This window comes from Carcharodon carcharias, chromosome 18, assembly GCF_017639515.1.
Source record: "Carcharodon carcharias isolate sCarCar2 chromosome 18, sCarCar2.pri, whole genome shotgun sequence".
NCBI lineage: Eukaryota > Metazoa > Chordata > Chondrichthyes > Lamniformes > Lamnidae > Carcharodon > Carcharodon carcharias.
Genome location: NC_054484.1, coordinates 93,612,345 through 93,632,476, shown reverse-complemented (window position 1 = coordinate 93,632,476; position 20,132 = coordinate 93,612,345). Strand labels below are relative to the sequence as shown.

Here is a 20,132-nt window from a genome sequence, read left to right as displayed (position 1 = left end):
CAACTTGCTCTGTACTAGTTAGGATAAACATTATTACCTGGAATACTTGTTTAATGTACCAGGTATTCTCACTTAAAAGAACATTGTCCTGTTAATAACCACTTATGCACTATGCCATTAGATATGTAAAAGGAATAATTTCTGTATATCCATGAATTATTTATTCACAATCAAACCAAAAACTCTAGACAAATTCAGAACATCAGGCTACAATGTTACATCCATGTTATAAAATGCTGGGAACATTCAGCAGGTCAGTCAACATTTATTCAGTAAAGCTGCCAAGTTCTTCTTTTATTGGCAGACTCCACTGAGAAAATATATACTTGTCTGTTCTCTCCACAAATGCTGACTGACCTGCTGAGTGCTTTGAACATTTTCTGGCTCTGTTTCTGATTTCTGCAGTATTTTGTTTTTTAATCACATTTTTAAATTTAAACAATTTATACATTACACAATTTTTAACAGCAGAGGTATCTAAATTGCAATCTTATGTGAAAGATTTGCTTTCAGAAGCTCTAATCAATCATGATGTACATTTTTTATTGTGGATATTAAGGTTTTCCTAATCAGTTTTGAGACCCATAATGTACTTGGCTCATAGCTACATTAAATAGTCAGGATTGAAATAATGTACCTTTATAACTATATTAGCAAAATGACTTGATTCTGTGGCTTGCTTCAGTGGTTTGAAGTGTTGTAATTCTTACCTGCACAGATGAAAAAGAGGAGCTGAGTTTGGAAATGGACCTTACTTCTTAGTTTCCAAATGTGACAAGAAGTCATGAAAATTAATTTCCTTGGATGGTGCAGCACTCCGAATCAAATTCATTTTATGTTCAAAACAAAGAAAAGGTGCGGGTTACTTTAATTAAATTAAGGAGATGTGAGGGTGATGGACTATATACCTGTAAAACTAAGTTTTTAAATCTTAAGTTGCTGAACTAAAAACATGCCCATGAAACCCTAAAAACTTGCAGAACCAGGATATTTAATGGGCAAACAAGGTTAGCAACGTTATTTGTGTCAAAAGATGCGTAATAATCCAAAAACAAGAAGCTACTGAACAGAATATTTTAACAGGTCAGCAGATCCTGAGCAATTTGAGACTCCATGGACTATTTTGTACAGAATGATGCTGAAAGAAACACCAATGCTATGTTAATAATTTGCTCATATCAACAGAGGCTTTTTTATGGTGTGATGAGCTTTATATACTAAAACTAACAAATAATTATCAAATTACCTTGAGCTAGAGGAAGGCATGTCTGCCGAGTTTTCATAAACTCAGGAAAACTGTATCTAATTTCTAACATCAATAGCATTAGTAGAAAAAAATTAGTTTAAAAAAAGTTATAAATTTTCAGTCCACTTGTAGCTGTTAGTTTCACACCACAGTTGCCCAAAACTGGTAATTAACAATTGTCAGAGAAGCTACTGTGGGGGGTGTGAGGATAGTGCAAGATATATAGTCATGACATACCATGACAGCAGATCTCATGGTAGGAGTAGCTACAAGCAGGACAGGACAGGAAATCTCTGATACCCCGAATGTGCATAATTAGTTGTGTCCCAAAGTGGCTGCAGACATCTTGTAATAGCTTGTTTCATTCACTGTGGGAGTTTATAATTCATGAAGTAGCAATTTCAACTTTATTTTCATTGTAAGGTGGAACATTGGTTAGTGAAAATTGGGAGTTTTTGGTTGCTTTGGACATGAAATTCTGTTAAAGCTGGGAACAATTTTAGAAAATGGAAAATTGGGATTAGGGAGATTGATGAAACTGATGTCTGCTGTACTATGGTAACTTTCTATAAATTCTCTATAGTGCTCTGCCTTTATAGAATCTTAGTTCATAATTTTCCAAATGTTGTCACAACTTGCATTATCATTTAGCACCAGTGTTAGGAATGTCTTTAATAAGTCACACACAGTAGCTTGGTCCAGTAACATTGCTGTATATCTTGAACCAATCTTGAACCATCTTTGAATGTTTTTGTGAGATATGTACACTCCATTGAGCATATTCAGGTCTTTGTGAATGTTACATTGTATCAAAAGGCACAGTAACACAACTTGTAAATACTAAACCAAAATATTAGCCTTGAACACTGAAGAGGCGAAATCTTTGATTAATTGTAATGAAAATATGGTTGTGTGACAAGGTTTTCAATAGCAGGTTTTATATATAAGTTATAAAAAGGATAATCCGTGTTTATTATATGGGTCAAATCTATTTTTAAAAGCTATTGTCAACAATTGTATAATGACAAATTCCCTGTATTTCTATCTAGACACAATGCCGTAATTGGATGAAAACTGGTCTCTGCCCATATGGGAACACCTGTAGGTTTACGCATGGATCCTCACCCAGAGGTAAAGGATATAGTGCCACATATAGAAGGTAAACATTACTGATTTTTAAAAACTTAAAATGATTTTAATAACCCTTTTGTAGAATATTGTAGTATGATTTCTTCAGGATTATCCACTAAAATTTGTATATTTGATACATTGATCCTGTTATAAAACAACATGCTTCAAATTGCCATCACCATGAGTGATGCTACAGGAAATCTGCTGTATTTAAATATTTCTTTTTAAAAAAGGGTACTGCATCTGCCAATGTCCACCTAAATTGGCTCAAATTTCATATCTACAAATCAGGGAGACATCATTCCAATCAGCAAGTTAAGCAGCAATCAAAAACCTTAAATTTAGAATTTTATAAGCAAAAATGAAAATGGGGTGATCAGCAATAGACAACAAAAAAATAGAGGGAATTAATCAATTTGATGCTTAAAATAGTCTAAAATGTTTTTGGATGCTACCCTCAGCCAGTTAACAATACAAAGGTTACAAAAAAAGACTTGTTAATTAACAGATAAAATAACTTTGCAAAAAAACTCCATCTTTCTCATAAAATTCCTCTATTTAGGATCTACCATTAGTGTTGAACTTAAGATTTCTTTACAATCAACGAGCACTGATTGAACTATTGTCACCATGTGCATGGCAACATGACTGAGTGCACTGAAGTAAGGGAGGGGCTTTAAGCTACTACTCAAGCCAAATTGTTCCTGACAAATGAAGGACTGGACCATGAAATGTTAAATTTGCTGCAATTTAAAAAAACTACTTACTAGCCAGCCACAAAATCATCTATCATTCAGTGTCACAGATGGGTTCAGGTATTGGCATCTTTGCATATTGACAGGAATAAATAGGAGACTGGAATCTGGAAGATGGAGCAGGAAACCAAGAGCCTGAGAACTGTAGGCCAGGAGAAGGAAGGGGTTGTATAGGTTTTTCTGTTTTAGTTGCCTACTAAATAATGTTTAATTGTTATCGTTGATTTTAATTTGTTTGTTACAGTAAAAGTCTTAAAATGTAAAATCTTGTGCAATTCTTTGCATTGGTCACTGGGAAATTCATATCTTTTTAAAAAGTTATCGGAATCTACTGCGATCGTAACAACTCAAGGTAACTTGGTGAACACTAAAGATTTAAAAGAATATCTGGAGACTTGCATGTTAAATTGTAGAAGAAATAGAAGTCTAAGGGAAGTGAGTGTCCGTCAAAAGGCTATTTTATTACATTCAGTACATGTTGTTGAGGTGTTGCTTATAATTGTTCTTGCATTCGGTGTACCTTAACAAAGTAGTAGTAGTGAGGAAGCACAGCTGTTTTTGCCCAAAAAACAGAAAATTCAAGATCTATATCCAGCGATTTTGAAATTGAATTTAATATGAATCTAAAATGATTATCGCAATTTTTAAGTAGTGGGAATATAATAGGTTTAACAGCAAATTAATACAAGCAGCTTTTATCACATCACGTGGAATCTAATCAATCTGAAATTCATGGTAAGTGTTCACATTCATTTCTCTTTTGCCTAATAATGCATCGATTTTAGGGTGTTACTTTGTATAACATATTAGCAACAGGAATGAAATCCCCCCTGTCTTCCGCCCATAAAACAGTGAAAATGAAGAAAACTATCTGCTTTTTTATTTCTCGCGAGCTTTCTCTCATACTCTAATATTTCCCTCCTTATTAGCCTTTTAGTCATTCTTTGTTGTTCCTTATATTCTGTCAAGTCTTCTGACCTGCCACCAGTCTTTGAACAATTATATGCTTTTTCATTAAGTTTGATACTATCTTTAATCTTTCTAGTCAACCACGGATGGTGTTTCTGTCCCTTGGACTTTTTCTTACTCATTGGAATGTATCTATTCTGTGCATTCTGAAATATCCCCCTTAAGTGTTAGCCACTGCCTCTCTATTGACCTATTCCTTAACCTAATTTGCCAATTCACTTTAGCCAGCTCAGCCTTCATGACCTCATAATTGCCCTTATTTAAATTTAAAAACTTAGTCTCAGATCCACTCCTCTCTCCCTCAAACTGAACGTAAAGTTCAATCATATTATGGTCACTGCTACCTAGGGGCGCCTTCACTATGAGATCATTAATTACTCCCATCTCATTGCACAATACCAGGTCTAATACAGCCTGCTCTCTGGTTGGCTCCAGAACATGCTGTTCCAAGAAACTATTCCAAAAACATTCAATGGACTCCTCATCTAGGCTATCTTTGCCCATCTGACTTTTCCAGTCTATATGTAAATTAAAACCTCCCATGATTATCACAGTGCCTTTCTGACAAGCTCCAATTATTTCTTCCTTTATGCTCAATGTTACCATGTGGCTACTATTAGGGGGCCTATAGTCAACTCCCACAAGTGACGCCTTTACCATTTCTCATCTCTACCCAAACTGTTTCCACATCCTGGTTTCCTGAATGTAGGTCATCCCTCGCTATTGTGCTTATACCATCATTAACTAACAGAGCCACCCTTCGACCTTTTCCTCGCTTCCTATCCTTATAGTTATATAGAGTTATACAGATTAGCCACAGCAATCAAGACGTTTTGCCTTTTGAGGTTCATATTTATACCACGTAATTCTCTTTCAACCTACTTTATCCATCCTTCAGTGGAGAAGTGGCTAGTCTCTCCAATTCATCAATTTCATTGATGCAGTGCCATGATCCAAACCTGCTGTTTGGGAAATTGTGGGCCTGAACTCATGAAATAGTCATTTGTCTCCATCCTCTTTGTTGGACATTTCCTTTTGATGCATGGTCGGCCTACAGGACATCAGTGACTATGTTCCAAAATAATGCATTGTGCGGGAGGCATCTGGGATATTTCTGAGATACATGACAAGATATTATACAAATACTGATTCTTCTCTTCGTAGCACCAACTCCTATGTTCCCATGCTCATCTTTATAAGGAGAAATGACAGGATAAATTTAATTTTTTGAAAATACTTTACGATGTACTTTATGATGTCACGGTGAAATTGTTGTGACTTCAGAATAGTTATTATGATCTCATAAAGTTATATTTTCTCTGAGGATAGTGAAATTTATGACTAAATGCCCTTGAATGCAGAGTCTGTCTCATATGTGAAAGGAATGTAATTTGTCCCGATCCGTCAGGGCGACTGAATACCTCGCCAGTGCCACAGGTCCAAATGAGTTGTAGGCTTTCAATTTTGACTTTTTTGATTGCTGTTAACCCAATATGTATATGATAAGTACAATATAAATATTTTGATATTTGAATATGCAGTTTTTAAAAAATATTATGGCTGGGATATATGTTGTGGGAGCAGCAGTTTAACTTTCATGTATTGAAGCTTAAAATGGTCAGCTCGGAGATGTATGAATAATTCTAAATTACAGTCCCATGGTGTCCTGCTATTCAAGCCTGCCAGATCACAGTCAGGATATTATCATTTAGGCAAAGGCTGTCCAATTTGAATGAACCCAAGTAGAAGCCCACAGCCTGGAGTATCTTGTCTAATTAATTGTCAGCAATAAGATGAGGTTTTTTTTGGTTGACGAGCTGTTATTAAGCTTTTTAAGTACAGAATTGCCTTTGTTTTTTGAACTCAGGCAGAAGCAAAATTTTGAAGCTCCTTCAAGTTAAAAGTAATTAATATTCAGTATTTAATGGTAGCTAATTGGAAAAAATTAATGACGTCAGACAATTTGGAGATGCATGATATTCCTGTTGCTATATTAAAGTTGAACTTAGTTTTATCAGTTATTATCTGCATTGTGGCTTGTAAAATTAAATTAAAATGGGGATAATTGCATGGGCTGTGTTATCCATCTATAAGTATATCTTCTGCATGTCTCTAAAGCAGTGGTCGTGCATGCCCTCTCAACTGTGTTTCTGACCTAAAGACTAGAAATGGGAATCCCTTAAGAAAATTTCTGCTTTGTGTCAACAGAGAAAAGTGTGTTACTTTATTTTGTGGGTATACAGATCTCCAGAAAGGCCAACTGGTGATTTACGAGAGAGAATGAAGAACAAAAGGCAAGATGTGGAATCTGAGCCACAGAAGAGAGCCCAGGATGAGACTTCATCCCCAACAAGGGTGAGAAAGAATCCCATTTCAGAATTTTATGAATTTAACTGACAGATATTCCAGTGAATAACTTTCACCTTGGAGTAGGGGCTGATTTTTGTTCCTAAATAAAAAAAAATTGAATCAAGTTGTTGAGAGTTTTGTCAGTCATTAAGGAGGAGTAAGTGGTAGTGGAACATTTTGGATTGTAAATCAGAAATATTTAATAATATTTGTCAGTGTCCATTAATAGCTAACATGAAGGCTGCCGATGGTGCTTAGTCCTTTCAAAAAGATTTCAAATAGAATAACTGAATTTCATATTTTATTACAATGGAAGCTAGATTTAATTGCATTGGAATTTTGGACTTTGGAATCTATTGAAGCTTATTAAAGTAATTCAATTTGTTTCTAGATGTTAACATTTTTGAGAAAGTTGAATAGTAATAGCCCAAAAAGTTATGATTGAAATAACACTTGCCTACAAAGGGAGGACATGGGCCTGAATTTTACGTGCCCTCCTGGTGGGTTTTTAGGCGATGTTGGGGGGTGGAGAGCGTGAAATTGCAGAGTGCAGTGACGGAATTCCCTCTGGGTCCCCGCTTCTCCCAACCACACAGCGATTTTATGCTGGGGTGGGCAAGGCCTCAATTGGGAAGCCCACCCTTGCCCCAATTGAGGCCTTTAAGTGGCCAATTAGGGGTCATTTCTTGCCTAGCCTCAATTTTTAGGTTAGTGGGAACTTTTTGAATCTCTGGGGGAAGGCTGGAAAGAATCAAAGTTAGATCTTGGGTGGGAAGGGGCTGGGGACCGCTGTCATCAGAAACCCCCTTCTTGGGGCGCCCGTCTCTTAAGGGCCGGTGACCTCCAGACCGCTCTCCTGTTCCCCCTGAGACCCCGATCGCTGCCCTCGTGATCCCCCCAGGCCTTCCCTATCCACCCCACCCTCGGACTCCTTACACTTACCTTGTCCTCTGGCTTCTGGACTTAGGCTCAGGCAGGTTGTTGTAGTTCCTCTTCTGTACACTGCAGCGCTGTCTCTGCAGGGACTGGAGAACTGCCAGTCAATCAAGTTGGCCGGCAGCTCTCTAAGGCGAGAATTCCTTCTGAATGAGGGTCGCAAGTCCCGCCTACAGCCAATCAACGCTTATTGGAGTGTAAATTTGCTGTGGAGCAGTTGGAGTCAGCGGGGATATGAATGGTGAACCCCTGCCATCTGAAAAATTCAGGTGTACCAGAATTTTGTGCTTGTAAAATTGTTATGATTTATTTGTATGAATTTCGATGCAAGAACTAATGAACATATGAATTAGGAGCAGGAGTAGGCCATTGGAGCACTCGAACCTGCTCTGCCATTCAATAAGATCATGGCTGATCTGATTGTGGCCTCAACTTCACATTCCGCCTACCCCTGATAACCTTTGACTCCCTTTTAGTCAAGAATCTATCTATCTCTGCCTTAAAAATATTCATTGACCCTGCCTCCATCGCTCTCTGGGGAAGAGAGTTCCAGAGATTCATGACCCTCTGAAGGGAAAAAAAAATTCCCATCTCTATCTAAAATAGGAAACCCCTTATTTTCAAACTGTCCCCCTTAGTTCTAATCTCTCCCACAGGAGGAAACATCCTTTCAGTACCCACCCTGTCAAGTCCCTTCAGGATTTTATGTTCACAAAGTTCACATCTCAATTTTCCAACCTCCAATAGTTGCATGTCTAGCCTTTCCAACCTTTTCCTTGTAGGTTAAATTGTGAAAAAATAAATCAAAAGAAATAACCTGCAATATATGCATTTTGTTTTTTTGTGGTACAATGAAAAACGTCCTCATTTTATTTAGAGGGATACTTCAAGGAGCAGACACAGAGAAAAAGAAGACGCTAACCTGAAAATTACAAAGGAGCGCACCCCAGAAAGTGAGGAAGAACCGGCTGATTGGGAAGCAGGCAGGGATGGTAAGTTGGATTCTAGTTCTATAATCAAAAAAGACTTGTATGTGAACATAGCGTTTATAAAATCACTTCCAATGTGAGATCAAAGTTATGAACATAATTATATCAGTACCATTAGCAAATACAGTAAGGCAGTTCAAATAAAGCTAATTCAAAATCAACAAAACATTCCAAAGTTTCTTTCAAGTATTTTAATAACTTTTCTCCATATGTTTGCCGCTTGTCTGTTCCCCACCAGAACACTGCATGTGTCTACAGGGTGAGACCGAGGGGAAGAATGAACAGTGTTTAATGTTACAAACGCTTTATGCTTGGAAATAATTCCTGTTCAGCAAGTCACCTTTTTTTAAGTGTGATGTTATTTTGCCAACTGGAGGGGGGAAATATTGTGGCTCTATGACGGTTGGCTACTGCCATCTACTGGAAACAGAACAATGGTTTTAATTGTCTTAACCCTGGCCTGGAACAAGGTGATGAAGATCCAAAAAGACTCAGAAGTGAAATAAGGAAGAAAATACATTTCACAAATCCTGCAGGTGTAAGGATGAGGGCAGATGCTGGGATGAAAATTAAGAATTTTCAGAAACAATTTTATAAAGGGACCAGGGCAGAGAGGAATCTAGGGGTAAGTCCAATGTAGATGCTTAACATAACAATATGAAAAATTTTTCGGTACTGTAAGAGCGAGAGTAACTGTGAATTCAAATAATGCCAACAATCCAAAACTGAGGGGGAACAAGAATACATAACTAATTGAATGCTTCTTTAAAATACCAGATAAGATACAAATAACAAGCGCTCCATAACTAGTGATGTTATGACACAGCAGATGGTAAATGCTGAGCTGTTCAAATTCCAGAGTTGAATAAATACTTTGCTTTAGTCTTCATGTTAAAGATACTAATAGCATTCCAAAAACACTGAATAATGAAGGGGCAAAAGGGGGGGGTGGAGGAAATAGATACAATAACTATCACTAAAGAAAAAGTACTAGGGAAACTAATGGGGCTAAAGGCCTATAAGTCCCCTGGACCTGATGGGTCGCATCCTAGGGTATTAAAGGTAGTAGCTACAGAGATAGTGGATGAACTGTAGTAATTTTCCAAGAATCGTTAGATTCTGGAAAAGTCCCAGAGGATTGGAGAACGGCCAATGTAACGCCCTTATTCAAAAAGGGAGGGAGACAAAAATCAGGTAACTATAGGCCAGTTAGCTTAATATCTGTCATTGGGAAAATATTGGGGCCACGTTTTCCCCACTGTTGGAGGGGAAGTGCCGGCGCGGGCTGGTGGGTCAGCATGACGTCTACCAAGAAGTGCTATGCTTAAGTTGGGACATGTCCATAACTTTTATTTGAGCATTTGATAAAAATTTAAATACCCTCATGAAACCTCATCCTGCCGGTGGATGAAGTTTCATGCTTTTTCCGTGGCCCGCCTGGGCTCTCGGCCTGCCCACCAACCTTAAGGTTGGATGGGCAGGTCCATCAATCAGGTTAATTAATTTTTTAATGGCCTTAATAGGCCGTTGACAGTTCGGCGGGCGCGCAGCCAATTTGGCTGTGCGACCACCGAACTAAAAATCTAAATGACACAGGGTGACGTCAGGACGCATGCCTGACATATCCACTCATCGGCGAGTGGGCTCCGCCTCCTCTCACCGACCAGAAGATGCTGGCCTTGGAATCTATTATAAATGATGTAATAGCAGAGCATTTAGAAATACATAATCTAATCAAGCAGAGTCAGCATGGCTTTGTGAAGGGGAAATCATGCCTAAAAAAATTATTAAAATTCTTTGAGGAGGTACCAAGCAGGATAGATAAAGGGGAATCAGTAGCTGTAATATATTTGGATTTCCAAAAGGCATTTGATTAGGTACCACATGTAAGGCTACTTAATAAGATATGAGCCCATGGATCTGGGGATAGTATATTAGTATGGGTAAAGGACTGGCTAACTAATAGAAGACAGAGAGTTGGGATAAGGGCGGCATTTTCGGGATGGCAACCTGTAACTAGTCAAGTGACACAGGGATTGGTGCTGGGACCTTACTTATTTACAATATAAATGACTTAGATGAAGGAAGTGAATGTACTATCGCCGAGTTTACAGATGACAAAAATAGGTGGGAAGGCAAGTGATGAGGATGACACAAGGAGTCTACAGAGGGATTTAGACAGGTTAAGTGAGTGGGCAAAAAACTTGGCAGATGGAATATAATGTGGGAAAATGTTATGTTATGCACTTTGACAGGAAGATTGGAGGAGCTGAATATTATTTAAATGGAGAAAGACTGCAGAAGGTTGCAGCACAGAGGGATTTGGGAGTCCTTGTGCATGAATCCCAAAAAGTTAACATACAAGTTCAACAGGTAATAGGTAAGACAAATGGAATGTTGGCCTTTATTTCAAAGGAAATGTAATATAAAAATAGGGAAGTCTTGCTAAAACTATACAAGGCACTAGTTAGACTACATCCAGAATACTGTGAACAATTTTGGTCATCTTATCTAAGGAAAGATATACTGGCATTGGAGGCAGTCCAGAGAAAGTTCACTAGGTTGATTTCCGGGTATGGAGGGATTTTCTTATGAGGAGAGGGTGAGTAGGTTGGACCTATACTCATTGGAGTTTAGAAGAATGAGAGGTGACCTTATTGAAATATATAAGATTCTTAGGGGGCATGACAGGGTAGATGCTGAGAGGGCATAATCTCAGAGTAAGGGGTCACCCATTTAAAACAGGGATGAGGAGGAATTTCTTCTGAGGGTAGTGAATATGTGGAATTCTTTACCTCAGACGGCTGTAGATGCTGGGTCGTTAAGTATATTCAAGGCAGAGATGGACAGATTTTTAATCAGTAAGGGAATCAAAGGTTATGGGGAAAAGGCAGGAAAGTGGAGTCGAGGATTATCATATCAGCCATGATCTCATTGTTTAGCGGAGCAAGCTCGATGGGCCGAATGGCCTACTTCTGCTCCTGTATCTTATGGTCAGAGGGAAACTTGAAACAACTGTCACAGCTAATTTTCAATTTGTATGTTTTGAGATGCGGGCTTTGAATTCAGCAATGAGACCACCGAGTATTAAGAGGTTTTTATAAAACTAAATTCAATATTTATTAATAAAAAGATTGTAAGCGCATGAGTATGTCTACAAATTACTCCTAAAATAACTTCTAAATTCCCTAATTAACTCCCAGTTATACTTTCATTAAGGCAACAGTAAGACACACAGATTTTAAAAGATTCAGGCAAAGTAAACGATACCGTGAACAGTCAGATTCAAAATGAGTCCTCTTAACTTCAGTCCCTGGAGGCAGCAGTTTGCTACATTTAGGCTACAGGCTTTTCACCCTTGTTGGATCTTAAACTGCCTATCCTTACCCTTACACACAGCCTTCGCTCCTTTATACATATATTCTCCTTTGAATGCATAATCCCATTGTTTCACTATGTGTTTGGACTTTATCTTTCTGATAATAAAAATCTCTTACAGCACTAAGTTTTACCAGTAACCTTTGGGGAAAAATAAACGCACACTTTCTAAGCTCCACCTGTTATTATTATTATTATTATTGTTATTATTATTATACTATTACTCTATTTTACAATAAATTCCAAGAACATTTTGAGAATTATTATATCTTCCTGACAGTGATAATTCTAGTAAGATTAACAGCTTCAATGTAATAAGCTGGAGGTTCTCAAAGAGCTGAATAGCATGGTACTGAAAATACTTGAATGCCATACTGGTGGCCATGCTGGGATTGCACCCGCTAGTACCCTCGATCACTATATTTCTTTGGCACTGGATCAATATTTTAAAATAAAATGAATCTTAACTTTGTTAACAGGTTCAATCTGCTTTGCCTGATGTAGACTTTTCCAGGTAGGGTCCACTTCTGTCCATCTGGAGGGTGACAGGTTTCATCTTGCTCAGTGCTACACCAGGTTGCTACTAATCCAAGAAACTGTGAACCCCAGTGTAGGGAGTCACTGTCCCTCTGGAAACATTTGTCTCCTAAGGTGTTGGTGGAGAAAAATCCCTGAAACAGTAAGGATTCAGCACAACCAGAACCCTGTTCTTCTCTGGTGTGTTTTGCTGGGCTGCTGCAATGGAACCTCCAAATTTTTGGGGTCACAAACCCTAACGAAAAGATGAAGTTTATTCTGAGGCAATGAATTTGAGGGCTGAGACTTTTTGAGGTGCCAATTATGAGGATGTCAATTGAATACTTGGGCCTCTGTGAATTCCATATGAGCTAACATGGAATCTAATTCAAAAATATAGCGAGACCAAGCCAAGTAATTACAAACCCATCAGAAAAAATAATGGAATTGGCTGTCAAAGGTAAACTTGAACTCTCCCATATGATTAAATAAAATAAATATTAACTTGCATTTAGAAGGAGAAGGCAATTCCTTATTAATTCTGTTGACTCTTTTGATAAGTGAATTCCCAACTGAATTTAATAAATGAATTCCCAACTGATGAATTTAAATACAAAGATGTGTGTATAAAGTGTACACAAAATAGTGTTGGAGACCTTGGAATATTAGTACACTATGCTATTCTGCAGTGACTTGACGTGAAATCATCAGAGCGAGTGGAATGCTGCATTGTATAAGCAACCCAGAGGAATGAGTCTGAGGAAGTTATACAAGCTCTAACCTCTGATTATTTAAAAACAATGTAGGTCTTATTTTGAACTGTTCAACTGAGTCAAGGCATCTAATCAGCAGCCAAGAACACCTTATTTCTTTTGCAAGTAAATGAATCACAATTGTCTGGTCACAAATGGGAAACTTTAAGAATTCGCAGGCTGCTTGAAAATATGTTTTTACGGCTTCATAATTTCAGTATTTCTGGCTCCTTTTGGGGAGGTGGATGGTGGGAGAAATTACATAGTATTTACTAAGCATGTTCATTTTTCAAGTGTGACTTTTTTATCTTTCATGCTAATGTTGTGCATTTACAGATTCTGATAATGGAGATATTAACTATGATTATGATCATGAACTGTCCCTTGAGCTGAAGCGGCAGAAAATACAGCGGGAACTGATGAAACTTGAGCAGGAGAACATGGAAAAAAGAGAGGAAATAGTCATCAAGAAGGAGGTTTGTGAGCAAGGAAACCTCTTAAATGTAATCTTGCAGTAGTAAGAACTAGGCATAGTGATGGGCCGAAGCATGCTAACAATTGAGAGTGTGACATGTGTTTCAATAATTAAAACTGAATAACTCTTATTACCACAGCCCGAATTGAACATATTGTGCCAAACATTTGGAACATTTTTACAACAGGTTTGAACTTTTTATTACTTATATTTATAATGATGTAATAATAAGGCAGACCATTTGTTTTTGAGCAAGTATTTAAGGATTAATTGAGGGGGGAGTGTGCAATTATCCAGTTTACCTAATGACAGTTTGATACTTTTATCTTCTAGAAACAGCATTGTTATGTTTTTTGGTCTTTCTCCCCCCACCACCCCCCCACCACCATTTTTACACTTCTCGTATTTTGGACTACACTCTTAGGTGAGTTCCAATCCCTATGTCTTTGAGAGTATCTGCACCATTCTTACAATCCAGTATATGTTGTATAAGGACCCAAGATAAAAGGAAAGTGATCTCTGGTTATTTTCAAACTATTGGAATTACTCCTATGCTGCTACAGGATCACTTTTCAATTCTCACTAAGTAAAAGAAAATCCCATCGCTCCTCCCTCAAGTTTTAAACTATTAAACTAATTTATTAAACAATGAAATAACAAATTTGTAACAATATGAAATATACATGGATATAATAGAAATTCTCTCATCTGTCTCCTCAAAAGGGAAAGCTGTGAAAGGCTGTTTGCTAAACTGTTACATTATAAATTTCATTTCTTATACATATAACCTTTTTTTAAAAATCGTTGCCAGTAACTGAAGTTCCCAATCACAAAGGCTATTTAAATTTGAAAGTATGTGTTTGACTTTCACCTGAAGCCTATTAGCAGGTAGACAGTAATGGCAAAATAAACTTTGCATTTTGGGCAATGATATAGGTTACCAGTACAGCTATCGTAGATGCCTATGTGCATAATTCAGAGACAACTGTTAGACCACCATAGCTTCATTTCTTTCACAAATTTTAATGTCTCAGTTCAGATTTTTAAAGAAGTTATATTTTATAGATTTCTCCAGAACCAGTGAGAAGTAAGCGCTCCCCATCTCCAAGAAAGGCAAGCAAATCTCCTAAGCGTAAAACAAGTCCAAAGTTATCTTCATCTGGTAAGAAGGAGAAAAAAGCATCAAGGTTTTCCTCTCCTGTGGGAGACCAACAAAGGTTGGTGTGATGGTTTGAATTGTATTTTAAATATCAGTACTGCAAGTTGGGGGGGACGTTATAGAAACGTGGAAACTAGGAGCAGGAGTAGGCCATTCGGCCCTTCGAGCCAGCTGCACCATTCATTACAATCATGGCTGATCATTCAACTCAATAGCCTGCTTCCACTTTCTCCCCATATCATTTGATCCCTTTTGCCCCAAGAGCTATATCTAACTCCTTGAAAACATTCAGTGTTTTGGCCTCAACTACTTTCTGTGGTAGCAAATTCCACAGGCTCACCACTCTCTGGGTGAAGAAATTTCTCCTCATCTCAGTCCTAAATGGTCTACCCAATATTATGGTTTGAGGAACTCCCCGTTGACCTGGGTCAAAATGGGTTCCTAATAATTACCTTTCCTCAGATACCAAGCTATTCTTGGAAGCTCATTCACAGATCTGCAAGTAGGGGGGCTTTTTGTAGGTAAAGCTGAAATTCAGTTTTTAAAAATCCCTTCCGTGGGTCCTGATACCCACTGTATCAAATTGTGTAGCTGAAAACTAGTATATAGCTACACCACAGTGGCAGAACTGACTGTGGCGAAGCACAACCTCTTTTCTGTTTTTCTTTTGTATAGTCAAAAAATATGGAGGCTTTCCTTGCAAATAATACTGTTAACTAGAAATTATGGGCATGATTTTGCCCTTGATAGGCAGGCAGGCCCGACCGACTCGGCGCTGAGTGGACAGCCGATCGCCGCCACCGAAACGGGCCCCACCTCCATTTTAAGTGGGCGGGCCAATTAAGGCCCACCCAGCGGGCTGCCCGTCGGGCGGAGGGGGATTGCCCAACTGCCAGAGTGCGCTGTTCCGTGCATGCGCGCGAAAAAGCGCACATCTCCGAGGCAAAGTGCTGCCTCGGAGATCGCTGAAGGGCACTGAAACATGAAAAATAGAAAAATTTAAAATTCATTAACATGTCCCCCTCGTGAAAACGTCACACGAAATGGGACTTGTTAATGAAATGCACAAAAACTTTATTACAATTTTGTAATTCCGATATCAAACCTCATCCCGCCACTGGATGAGATTCGTAAAGAAAATCACTTGACCCAAAGTTTGCACGGGCCTCTCAAAATCCTGGTCGATTGGTGAGCTAATGGCCTTAACAAGGCCTTTAATTAATGGCGGACGCACGTCCTGCTGCATAGCGCGCCTGCTGACCTAAGTATCGCGATGCCGCGCGCTGACGTCGGGACACTTGTGTGACGTCACCCCGCAACATTTTAACCATTTTAAGCACTGATGGGCGGGCTCCTCCACCCGCATGCCAGCCAGAAGATTCTGCCCTATGTCACCACTGGGCCCATGAAAATCTGGACTTCTATCATCCTTAGTATCTGTCATGATGCTGGTGGTTTGTCCATCGTTGTTGATAACGGCAGCCTGTGATTCATTTCCTGGTTGATGCAGGTTGTGGATTCTCATGCGACTAAAGTCCGATTTTTATAAGAAATGTTTCTGCACACTTGAAGCATCGGATGCCATTGTCTGAAGGCCTGATCTCTCCTTCATTTCCTTTGGGCTCTCTTCTTTGGCTAACTGCATTTGACTTTATTCAAGTTTGGCCACACTACTTTGAATCAACTTTTGCCACTAATATCAGGTCTTCAGAATATGGGGATAGCCCACATTAGCTGTGCCTGTAACATCATTGCCTCTGTGCCTGGCATATTTGCTCTTCTGAGGATTTCAATGACCTTGTGCCACCATTGAATTTTCATGAGCTTTCTGAGGTAATCTAGGTGAAAATCATTATATTTCCTGATGGGCAACTTTAAGTGGCCCAGCTATAGCAAATTTATAGTCAGGATGTTACAGCTATTGCCTTGTAAACCTTAAGTTTTCGTATTAGTTTAAGGCCCCTTTTATTCCATAACCTCACATAGCCTTCCAAAATCACTGCTGGCTTTAAACAATCTATAGTTCCCCTCATTTCCTGGGTGAACATTGCATTACATAGTGCTTCCTTGATAGGTGAATCTATTCAATTCAGACAGCATGTGTTTCTCATTGATGGTATAAGCTGGTATAAAGCTTCCATATGCTTCAGATTGATAGTGAGGCCAGTTTTCTTCCAAGCATCTGGGAAACGGTCCATGCTAACTCAGGTCATTTTCTCTGTAGGCAATAGTCATCAGCAAACAAAACATGAACTTGCTTGGTTATCTGATGTATTGTAGCTGTTGAGGACAGCTACAAATTACACCATTGTTACCTTTTATAAGTAATCAATAATTATTCAGTTAAACCTGGTTTATGCTTATCCAGAAATTGCAATAAAGAAACCCTCTGTATCTGGCTCGTTGAGTTACCAAACTGCAGTTAGTCTACATCGAAGTCTGGACTATAATATGAAGTATAAGTTCATCTGTCTATTGTTGTAGTGGCTGCATTTTCCTGCAATCGTACCATTAAGTATACAATTTCCGATTTGGTTCCCTGATGCTTGGAGTATTGCTATAGTTTTGATGGAAAGTTATCGACCTGAAACGACAACACTGTTCTTCTCTACAAATGCTGCCTGATCTGCTGAGTTTTTCCAGCTTTTTTGGTTCTTTCTTCAACTATTGAGAAGCTAGCCGTTAAGGTGTCCTTTGCAATCCCCATCAGCTCTGTAGAATCATTTCTTCACTGAACTCATCTTTTTCATGTACTATTTAGCCCTCTCCATAGTTATGATACCTAGCTAAGGTTACCACTGGACAAGCCTGATCCCAGGGTGGAACTCAGCTTGATAGATCCTAACTTTCATTTGTAGGGAGAGGGGCTACTGAACGGAGTCACTGGAGTCAGCTAATCAATTTTTAACAAAGGCATAAAACATTTATTAAACAAGAAAATATGAACTATTTTACAATGCTCGTTCACCCACAGCTACACCTTTACAGATATATACAGATTTGTAAGGATAGCACAAGCTGCAAAAACTATCTTATACTCTAATGTTCACAGTAAGTACATAGTCCATGTAAACCTATGGCACCCTGTGGTCAGACACACCACACTCAAATCAAGTGACAGATGCCATGGATCTTTCCTCAACTCCCCCCAGATGCTTGTTACATGTGAGCCAACTAGTCTCACTGAACTCCGTCTTTCATACGAGGGTTTCCAATCTCCACTCTCTAAGAACTCGCTTTGAAATCTTCTCCCAAACCAATGTTTTCTCTCAGGCACCTTCAGCATGGGTTCACCTCCAGGGTTTTGAACTGTCCTTCCAATGTGCCTCTCCCCTGGGTCACCACATACATTCAAGCTTTTTTCCAAGCACTCTCTCTCACCGACTCGGCTGTCAACAGTACACCACTGCTTCACATGCCCATGGCAAAGAGTTACAGGCCCTCAGCTGTCTCTTTGGACCTTCTGACTTCTCACAAGCCTTTATATCGCATTGACTCTGTTTTCTGCAGCTTGGAGCCTTTCTCTGCCCCTCACTGTTAACTTCACTTTCTGGGCTCCTGTCCTTCCTTTGACTAGAAGGTGTGCTTGGGACTTTCTCCTCTTTCACTCCCCTGGATTCTTGGGGATTTTCTTCTTTAGCTTGGGACTGGCTAAATGTCCCCTTTGCTCCAGTCTCTCCCTGGCAGCTACCTTCAACTCACTTTAGCTTGGAACTGGTTATCTAAGCCTTCTAGGCTGCCTCTGCCTGACAGCTGTCTTCAAAACTAAACTAAATAACTGCTGTTTCTAGTTTCTTCTGGGAGGGACCTGCCTCTCTGGACCCGTGTTGTTAAGCCCAGCTTTTCTACTCTTGTGTTTGCTTAACTTCTCTTACAGTCGTAAACTCTCATTAGAAATGCAGGCACCTTTTAAAGTGAAACTAAAACTCAACTTGACTTTTTCTTAACATACAGATACAGAAATATAAATCAAACTTAAACATTAGAGCTAAAACTCATTCTGAACACCCACAAATACCAATATAACTTACTTAAACTATCTCTGTTTCCTAACAATAGCACATTCCACATCACACTATACTTCCCTTTGTTCCATTCATCCTTAGCCCTATGCTATCAGTGCCTCTACAAATCCCCAGCCCTCTACTTCTCGCACCTGTATATGATCAGATGTTATTGCCTGCATTGTAACTATTGGAATACTATACCTTTGGACTGGATCATCACCATTTACTGAACTTAATTCAGATTGCCTCCTTTGTGCCTCAGAAGCAAATATTATGCTTTGTAACAAAGCATAGAAATTAGGAGCAGCAGTAGGCCATTTGGCCCTTTGAGCCTGCTCCACCATTCAATACGATCATGGCTGATCCTCTATTTCAATGACATAGTCCTGCTTTCTCTCCATACCCCTTGATGCCCCCAATATCCAAAAATCTATCAGTTTCTTTCTTGAATATATACTCAGTGAACTGGCCTCCAGAGCCCTCTGTGGTAGAGAATTCCACAGGTTGACCACCCTCTGAGTGAAGAAATTTTTCCTCATCTCAGTCCTAAATGGCCTGCCCTGTATCCTGAGACTGTGGCCCCTGGTTCTAGACCCCAACCAAGGAAAACATCCTCCCTGCATCTAGTCTGTCTAGCCCTATCAGAATTTTATACATTTCAATCAGATCCCTTCTCATTCTTCTAAACTCTAATGAATACAGGCCCAGTTGAACCAATCTCTCCTCATACGACAGTCCTGCCATCCCCGATATCAGCCTAGTGAACCTTCGCTGCACTCCCTCTATGGCAAGTATATTCTTTCTTAGGTAGGGAGACCAAAACTGCTAATCTTTTTCTCTTCACATATATTTATAGAAGCTTTTGCAGTCAGTTCTCATGTTCCCTGCAAGTTTACTCTCATACTCCATTTTCCCCTTCTTGATCAATCTTTTTATCCACTTTTGCTGAATTATAAACTGCTCCCAATCTTGCTGGTTTTTCTGGCAATATTATGTGTTCCCTCTTTGGATCTAATACCATCCCTAATTTCTCTTGTAATCCATGATTGAGCCACCTTTCCTGTTTTATTTTTGCACCAGACATAAACGAATAATTGTTGTAATTCATGCATACATTCCTTAAATATTAGCTATTGCCTATCCACCATCAGCCCTTTTATTAAGGTTCCCCAATCTATCATTGCCAACTTGGACCTCATACCCTCATAGTTCCCTTTATTTAGATTCAGGACCCTAGTTTCGGATTCAACTTCTTCACTCTCCATCTAATGGGTAGTTCTATCATTTTATGGTCGTTCTTCCCCAAGGGCACAAGATTGTTAATTAATCCTTTCTCATTGCACAATACCCAGTCAAGGTAGCCTGCTCTCCAGTTGGTTCCTCAACATATTGGTCTAAAAAAACCATCACTACACACTTCAAGAAATCCACCTCCAAAGTATTATTGCTAGTTTGGTTTGTCCAATCTAT

At 39.0% G+C, this 20,132-nt stretch overlaps 1 protein-coding gene across 9 annotated transcripts in view; it reads left to right on the top strand.

Annotated features, from left to right (window-relative positions):
* zc3h13 (zinc finger CCCH-type containing 13) overlaps nt 1-20,132 on the top strand; it is a 98,742-nt gene that overhangs the window by 19,918 nt on the left and 58,692 nt on the right. For 5 of the 9 annotated variants that reach the window (XM_041211267.1, XM_041211266.1, XM_041211263.1 and 2 more), the window contains exons 3-8: nt 2,296-2,405; nt 6,345-6,456; nt 8,264-8,378; nt 13,358-13,497; nt 13,636-13,683; nt 14,562-14,713. In XM_041211267.1, coding sequence (XP_041067201.1) covers nt 2,296-2,405; nt 6,345-6,456; nt 8,264-8,378; nt 13,358-13,497; nt 13,636-13,683; nt 14,562-14,713 — 677 coding nt within the window. Of the gene's footprint in view, nt 1-718; nt 856-2,295; nt 2,406-6,309; nt 6,457-8,263; nt 8,379-13,357; nt 13,498-13,635; nt 13,684-14,561; nt 14,714-20,132 lie in introns of all 9 variants that reach the window. The other 4 variants (XM_041211270.1, XM_041211264.1, XM_041211265.1 and 1 more) reach the window with 3 other exon arrangements.